Here is a 9,222-nt window from a genome sequence, read left to right on the forward strand (position 1 = left end):
CGCAGTCGGGAAAGAAACGCCGCAAGAAGAGGAGGAGGAAGAGCCGGCGCGGCGCTCGCGACGACTCCGCCCCCGACGCCTCCGGGAAACGGCGAAAAGTTCGGAGCCCCGAACGTCGGAGTCCCGAACGCCGGAGCCCCGAACGCCGGGAGAGGCAGCGGGAGCGGGAGAGGGAGAGGGAGCGGACGGGGAAAAGCGCGGGGGGCGTCGCGAAGAGGGAGGCGAGGAGGAGGAGGGGCAGCCGCAGCCGGAGCCGCAGCCGCGAGCGGAGGGACGGAGATTTTGGAGGGAGGCGCCATTCCCGGTCGGGGCGCCGCAACGCCGGCAGCCCCACGGATGGGAAGGGAAGGAGCCGCAAGAGGGACGAGAGGGACAGGGGGGACAGGGGGGACAGGGACAGGGACAGGGGGGAGAGGGAGAGGGGGGAGAGGGATAGGGGGGAGAGGACAGGGACGGGGATAGGGGGTTGCAGAGGGACAGAGGGGAGAGGGACAGGGGGGAAAGGGACAAGGCTCGCCACAAGGGTGGGGGGGCGGATAGGGAGAGTGAGCGGGCGAGGACGAGGGAGAGAGACAGAGGAGACGGGGGTAGCGGTAGGGACAGGGACAAGGACAGGGACAGGGACAAGGACAGGGACAAGGCCAAACGGAGCAGCAGCAGCCGCCCGTCGGCAGAGCCGCCCGCCAAACCCACCGACCGCCGCCCGTCCGGCAAGAAGCCACCGCCCTCCCCGGCCACCACTGCCGCCCCCGGCAAGCGCGCCGTGGGCAACGGCGGCGAGCGAAACGAGCGGAAAGAACGGAAGGAACGGAGCGACGGCAGCAGCGGCAGCAGCAGCAGCTCAGAGGGCCACGACCGGGAGAGGCGGAAGGCGTCCCGCAAGGCGTCGGCGTCGAGCGCGAAGAAGAGGAAGAAGAGGAAGGAGCAGGACGAGGAGGAGGAGGGAGCTCCGGCGATTGCGGTACCGGCGGCTGCGACGGAGCTGCCCGCCGGCGAGAGAGGGAGGCACCGGTCTGGTAAGACGGCGGAGGCGGCGAATGCCAAGCGGGAGTCTGAGTCCTCGTGAAGGTAGGCGCTGCCACGGGGCGGGCGGGCGTGGGGGGGCGGGCGGGCGGGGGGGTGCAGTGGCTTGTGTGGTCGTGTGTCCGCGCACGTGTCTGTGCGTCTGTGTCTGTGTGTCCGTGCGTGTCTGTTCGTGCCCGTGTCTGTGCGCCCGTGCGCGTGTCTGCGGTCGTGTATCCGCGAGTGTGTCTGCATGTGCATGCGCGTGTGTGCATGTCTGCGTGTGTGTCTGCGTGTGTGTCTGCATGTGTCTGCGTGTCTGTGCGCGTGTATGCATGTCTGCGTCTGTGCATGGCTGTGTCCGCGCACGTCTGTGTAGTTGCTCGCTGACAACTTTGTACGATGTGAAAGACGTTCAGCTTACACACTTGCCCTGAACAGTCTGCCCAGGTTATAGACGAGGGAATCTCTGTGTCCGTGTGTCCGTATGTGTCGGCTGTTCCCTTCGTGGCGCTTGTAGCCACCACAGCGGCCAAATGGGGGCTCTGGACGAGGTGCGAGGAGCTACTTTAACCACCATCACCGTCTAAGCAACTACTGCTAAACTACGTGCACAATAACGAACTAAGCTTGTGCCGCAGGCCCCGGGGAGAGGGACGGGCGTCCGTGACGTCTCCTGGCCGACACCCCATTTGGCGGAGCCAGGAGATTGAATCTTCACCCTCGGGGCTCCTCCAGAAACGGCAAAAAAACCACCGCGGGTGGCCACGTGGAATGTTCGAACGCTCGCTGCGGAGGAGAGGCTGCCACTCCTCTGTCGGGAGCTGGACCGGTACCGCCTGGATCTTTGCGGCATTCAGGAGGTCCGGTAGAACTGCTCTGGCTCTTGCCACCATGAGGGGTAGACAGTCCTCTACTCGGGGCAGGAGACTGCCAAACAACAGGGAGTGGCTCTTATTCTGAGCAAAAGATTGAAGGGGGCGTGGGAGCGTGGCGGTGAGGTGTGGGAAGCTGTAAGCCCCAGGCTACTGTGGGCTCACCTTCCCATCGACCAGCCCATGAGCTTGTAATTACCAACACGCTCTTCCGGCATCGGCGCATCCACACGACATCATGGATGCATGCCGGGTCCAAGCAAGAACATCTGCTGGACTACATAGTGACGGAACAGTGGATGCGAGCCCATGTCCTTGACACCAGGACCTACCGTGAAACTGATCTTCCCTCTGACCGGCTAGTCATTTGCAAGATGTGCCTGCCATTCTTCCACTCCGGTGGGGGGTGTACACCCAGGACCCCATTCAAACCCACAGTGGCATGGTCTCAGCTTGCTGATGAAAGTTGCAAGCGAGAATTGCAGCTGGAGTTGGCATCGTCCCCCCATTCCTGCTGATGCCGAGGGGAAATGGGCGAGGTTTAGGACTGTGGCTCATGCAGCTGTGTTGGGTACACGGTCCAGACCTCCCCAGAGAACCCTGGCTGATGGAGGAGGTGTTCAGGCTGGTTGAAAAAAAGCGACAGGCCCACTCTAATCGTCTACAGCATCCCACGTCGGAGAATGAGGAGGCTTACCGCAGCCTTCGCTCAGAGGTTTGGAGAGCCGTGAGGCGTTGCAAGGATGGATGGTGGTCGTGGGTTGCTTAGGAGATGGATCTGCCTCAGTAGCCCGCTATCACAAATCACTCTTTAACGCCTTGCCAGGCAGCATGCTGAGGAGAGGCTTGCGGAGACCCAATGTGATTTCAGGCCAGGGCGGTCCTGCACAAATGCCATATTTTCTCTACGTTTGCTACAGCAGAGGTGTAGGGAATTCCAACAAGACCTACATCTCTGCTTTATTGACCTGGTCAAGGCCTATGCTACCATCAACAGGCCTGGGCTCTGGGTTGTTCTTCGTGCTTTCGGAGTCCCTGACCCTCTGCTCACGATCATCAAGGACCTTCATGATGGTGAGCGGGCCCGGGTAAAACTACGTGGCCGGGAGTCGGAGCCTTTCCCTGTACACCTTGGGGTGCGACAGGGATGTCCTCTGGCTCCCACATTATGTAACATCTATTTTGACCACGTATTTCGTGAAGCCTTCGATGGCTGTAACGGAGGAATTTCCATCTGGTACAGATACAATGGAAGGCTGATCGATGCCCGGGTTGGTCAAGGGATGGCTCCCTATTGCTCAACCACGTTATGTATGCCGATGATCTGGTGATTGCTCCTCACCCAGATGAGGAGTTGGAGGCGCTGCTGCTGAACCTGGAGCTTACATCTTTACTTCACTTTCGTGACTGCAGGAATTAATCTTCTTGGTTCTTTCGGTAAAGTCACGTAGAAGGGAAATAATAAAATAATAAAAATAAAACATCATTCAATAATTCTCACGACGTTTCAGCCACAACGCAAGCAGCCGTCCTCAGGTGAAGAACAGGTCTGTCGGAAAGACAGCGTCTGAATAAACACCACCAGGCTTGGCAGCGTATATTTAAGCTGCTGGGTTGGAGGGGGAAGAGCGCCTTGACAAAGGAATTTGCATATCAAAAGGAGTTTAGCATATTTATGGGAAATGCAGATATGGGATTAGTCACTACTTGTAGAATGCGTAGGAGGTGGGTGGGGGGTTTCAAAGTCATATTATGCCTGTGCATTATGTAGGATTAGCAGCATCAAAGGGAGGGAGTAGGGGTAGCATTAATAAAGGGAAGGAATGTTAATAGTATGTAGCTGCAGCAACTAAGTACATTACAATAAATAACACTGTACATAAAGTTCGTGATCTGATCCCATCTGTGAAGGACAAGATTGCTGACATGCAATATCCCGGCGTCGACAAACTGAGCTGTCTTCTTGGTTCTTTCGGTAAAGTTACGTAGAAGGGAAGTAATAAAATAATAAAAATATAACATAATAAAATTAAGAAAGCTTTAAATCGAAACTGAGCTGTGTCTGCGGCAGCGATTACATTGGGGAAACTAAGCGACACGTCTCTGACCGTGCTAGTGAACACAAGGCAGATTTGAAACACGCTAGGACCAACACTTCTGCCGTGGCTGATCGTTATTTTAATGCGGCTGGCTCACACGAAATAGATTTCTCTACGACGATGGTCCTTTGCAAGCCGACTGGCTATCAACAAAGATTCGTTCATGAAGCCATCCATATATACAGACACAATTTCCCTCGAGAGGATGGTTATACACTCAGCAATCGTTGGAAAGATGTCATTGTTTTGTATTTTTATTACTGAAAGAACCAAGAATACATTTACATTTTAGACTGCAAGTACACTCACTCGGATTAAGAACCAGGCTGCAGTCTACATCAGTGTTTTTTGTTTTTTTATTATATTTTTTTTTATTCACTTTATTTTTTTAAAAACAGGACCCTGCGGGGTGGGCTGGTAGGAACGAATAACCAAAGAATATAAACATAATGTATTATTACACTTGCTTAGCCAGGAAAGCCCCACTGAGTCTAAAGGTTTTTGTAGGGTCCTGCCAAGTGTTTGCAGTAGGGGGCGATGTTGCTACACCTAATCGGACGATACGAAGGGAGAGTTTGAGGCCTAGTTCTAGGCTTTAGGCCGCTGTGAGTTAATTTTTAATTTAAATGATTTAATTATTTACGTAAAAGCTTTAAATGTAAATGTTTCTATTTAAAAAAACATCAGGGAATGTAACATTGTTAAACATTAACTCCCTTTCACACACGCGGGGGTACGATACAAAGTGAGAGTTTGAGGCCTAGTTCTAGGCTTTAGGCCTAGCTGTAGGCTTTAGGCCGCTGTGAGTTAATTTTTAATTTAAATGTTTTAATTAAAAGCTATCTCAGGGAATTATAAGGGAATGTTACACTTGTTTAGCCAGGAAAGCCTCATTAATTTAAATGTTTTAATTAAAAGCTATCTCAGGGAATTATAAGGGAATGTTACACTTGTTTAGCCAGGAAAGCCTCACTGAGTCTAAAGGTTTTTGTAGGGTCATGCCAAGTGTTTGCAGTAGGGGGCGATGTTGCTACGCCTAATCGGACATCGGACGGAGGAACGGACGATATAATCTATTGTAGGCTGGTTCACTTCGTTCCTACCAGTAAAAATTCTGTCTACATGATTTTACCGAAATAACCAAAGAATATGAACCTGGAATGTGCCACTAAGAGGTGGGGCCTTACCATCAGCCCCACATAAACGAAGCACCTGCCTGGGTATTTTGTACCATCGGACACTCCACCCCCACAACTCCCAATCGGTGATAGGGGCAGTTGTGGAGAGAGTGGAGAGTTTCCCATACCTAGGCAGTGTGCTCATGACCGGCTCTGGTTTAACAGCAGAGGTCTAACTCCGAATCAGTCGAGCGACAATATCTTTTCATCGGTTGCGTAACGCTGTGTGGAAGCTACCTGGTCTGTCGCTCCGCACGAAGCTTCGGGTCTTCTCGGCCACAGTCATTCCCTCCCTTTTCTACGCTTGCGAAACGTGGACCCTCCTAATGGAACATCTTCGCCGGTTGGAAACATTTAGGCTGGCCTGCCTACAATCCATCCTGGGTTTAACCTGCAGGCTGGATTGTGTGAGGAGCTCACAAATCCTTGAAAGATCTGGGCAAAGTCCCATTAGTGAGCTCCTCCGGCAGGCAAGGCTGCGTTGGCTGGGTCATGTAGCCCGCATACCCAGCCACCGCATGCCCAGCCACCGCATGCCCAAGCAGCATCTGTTTGGCCGGATCGAGGGGGCTAAACGGGCGCGGCACGGGCTAGAGAAGAGATGGAGTGACGTGGTACAGGAGGACGTGGAGCTGAGTGGACTTGCCGATGACTGGTACCAGCGGTGTCAAGATCGGCCTCGGTGGAGGAGGCTCGTGAAGGACTCTACTGGGCAGTTGGAGGCAGTCGCCCTCCAACAACAACGGAGGGCGGAGGAGCGACGCTCACAACAACGAGCGGAGTGCCGGGTGGCTAAAGCACAGCAAGTTGACACAGTAGGGGGGGTACAGTTGGTGGTGCATCTACCGGTCATCTCAGTCAGCTGATCCATGGCACCTGCTGTGTCTGTCATGTGACCTCCTGCCAGCGGGCGTTCGACACTTCACATGGTAACCTCAAGGTGCACGTAGCCTGGCACAGGCGCCGTGGTGAGGTCACTGCCTCTTGATGGCGGTTGTTGTTGTTGTCGTTGTTGTTGTGCGCACGTTGTACCCTGAACTTCTTTTTGACGGCGCATGGAGCCAACCGTGCCGATCAGGTCCGCCGTCTCGCGTCACGGTGGTTGTGGTGGTTGTGGTGGTTGTGGTGGTTGTGGTGGTTGTGGTGGTGGTGGTGGTTGTGGTGGTGGTTGTGGTGGTTGCGGTGGTGGCTGTGGTGGTTGCGGTGGTGGTTGTGGTGGTGGTGGTGGCGGTGGTGGCGGTGGTGGTGGTGGTGGCGGTGGTGGTCGATGATATTCAGCGTTTGAAGTTTTTTTGTTGTTGCTCCGAATGAGTTAATGGGAGACGCGTCCCAGATTCTCATCTCCGTTGACGATCTGCCGCGTCTCTGCCTGTGTCTCTGTGTGTCTCTGCCTGTGTCTGTGTGTCTGCGTGTTGTGTCTCTGTGTGTTGTGTGTCTCCGTGTCTCTGCCTGTGTCTGTGTGTCTGCGTGTCTCTGCCATGTGTGTCTGCGTGTTGTGTGTCTGCGTGCCTCTGCCTGTGTCTGTCTCTGCCTGTGTCTGCCTGTGTCTGTCTCTGCGTGTCTCTGCCTGTGTCTGCCTGTGTCTCTCTGCGTGTCTCTGCCTGTGTCTGCCTGTGTCTGTCTCTGCGTGTCTCTGCCTGTGTCTGCCTGTGTCTCTCTGCGTGTCTCTGCCTGTGTCTGCCTGTGTCTGTCTCTGCGTGTCTCTGCCTGTGTCTGCCTGTGTCTGTCTCTGCGTGTCTCTGCCTGTGTCTGCCTGTGTCTGTCTCTGCGTGTCTCTGCCTGTGTCTGCCTGTGTCTGTGTGTCTGCGTGTCTCTGCCTGTGTCTGTCTCTGCGTGTCTCTGCCGTGCCCCGCCCAGTGACAAATCAGCCGACGCTCCATTTGCTCTCTCCTCCCTCCTCCTCCCCCACTGCTCCCCCCCTCCTCCCCCCCCTCCTCCCTCCCCCCCTCCTCATCCCCCCCCTCCTCCCTCCCCCCCTCCTCCCTCCTCCTCCCCCCCCCTCCTCCCTCCCCCCCTCCTCCCTCCTCCTCCCCCCCCCTCCTCCCTCCCTTCCTCCCTCCCCCCCCCCTCCTCCTCCTCCCCCCCCACTCCCCAGGCTTCTGCTGCCACTGATGCTGCCTGCCGCCACTGGCGATGACGACGAAGATGATGACGACGATGATGGCGACGACGATGACGACGACGACGATGATGGCGATGTGGAGGCTCAGCTGATGACGAAGACAAAGAAGACGACGACGACGATGCGGCTACAGCTGATGAGGAAGACGACGGTGGTGATGGTGGTCGTCATAGCGACTGATGATGATGAGGAGGAGGAGGTGAAGAAGGTGTTGCAGGAACACGCCAGTGGGCACCCATAGGGGGGTGCACACACAGACACACGCACACACACAGACACATAGACATACACACACACAGACACACACACACACAGACACACGCACACACACAGACACATAGACATACACACACACAGACACACACACACACAGACACACGCACACACACAGACACATAGACATACACACACACAGACACATAGACATACACACACACAGACACACACACACACAGACACACGCACACACACAGACACATAGACATACACACACACAGACACACACACACACAGACACACGCACACACACAGACACATAGACATACACACACACAGACACACACACACACAGACACACGCACACACACAGACACATAGACATACAGACACACACATACATAGACACACACAGACACATAGACATACACACACACAGACACACACACACACAGACACACGCACACACACAGACACATAGACATACAGACACACACATACATAGACACACACAGACACATAGACATACACACACACAGACACATAGACATAACACACACAGCACACACACACAGACACACGCACACACACAGACACATAGACATACAGACACACACATACATAGACACACACAGACACATAGACATACACACACACAGACACACACACACACAGACACACACACACACACAGACACATAGACATACACACACACAGACACACACACACACAGACACACGCACACACACAGACACATAGACATACAGACACACACAGACACACACACACACAGACACACGCACACACACAGACACATAGACATACAGACACACACATACATAGACACACACAGACACATAGACATACACACACACAGACACATAGACATACACACACACAGACACACACACACACAGACACACGCACACACACAGACACATAGACATACAGACACACACATACATAGACACACACAGACACATAGACATACACACACACAGACACATAGACATACACACACACAGACACACACACACACAGACACACGCACACACACAGACACATAGACATACAGACACACACATACATAGACACACACAGACACATAGACATACACACACACAGACACATAGACATACACACACACAGACCATAACATACACACACACAGACACACACACACACAGACACACGCACACACACAGACACATAGACATACAGACACACACATACATAGACACACACAGACACATAGACATACACACACACAGACACATAGACATACACACACACAGACACACACACACAGACACACGCACACACACAGACACATAGACATACAGACACACACATACATAGACACACACAGACACATAGACATACACACACACAGACACATAAACATACACACACACAGACACACACACACACAGACACACGCACACACACAGACACATAGACATACAGACACACACATACATAGACACACACAGACACATAGACATACACACACACAGACACATAGACATACACACACACAGACACACACACACACAGACACACGCACACACACAGACACATAGACATACAGACACACACATACATAGACACACACAGACACATAGACATACACACACACAGACACATAGACATACACACACACAGACACACACACACACAGACACACGCACACACACAGACACATAGACATACAGACACACACATACATA

The 9,222-nt window shown here is 53.5% G+C and overlaps 1 protein-coding gene across 1 annotated transcript in view; it reads left to right on the plus strand.

The window, feature by feature from the left end:
- The window catches only part of LOC133339399 (arginine/serine-rich protein PNISR-like), a 27,569-nt gene extending 19,957 nt beyond the window's left edge, over positions 1-7,612 (plus strand). The window contains exons 11-12 of the mRNA XM_061547544.1: positions 1-1,068; positions 7,250-7,612. The exon at positions 1-1,068 is cut by the window's left edge and continues 549 nt beyond it. Of these exons, the coding sequence (XP_061403528.1) occupies positions 1-1,068; positions 7,250-7,266 (1,085 nt within the window). The 3' untranslated portion in view covers positions 7,267-7,612. The remainder of the gene's footprint in view (positions 1,069-7,249) is intronic.
- The last annotated feature ends 1,610 nt before the right edge of the window (positions 7,613-9,222 follow it).

Source organism: Lethenteron reissneri, unplaced genomic scaffold (assembly GCF_015708825.2).
Source record: "Lethenteron reissneri isolate LAM-NWPU_2019-01 unplaced genomic scaffold, ASM1570882v1 scaffold_186, whole genome shotgun sequence".
Lineage (NCBI taxonomy): Eukaryota > Metazoa > Chordata > Hyperoartia > Petromyzontiformes > Petromyzontidae > Lethenteron > Lethenteron reissneri.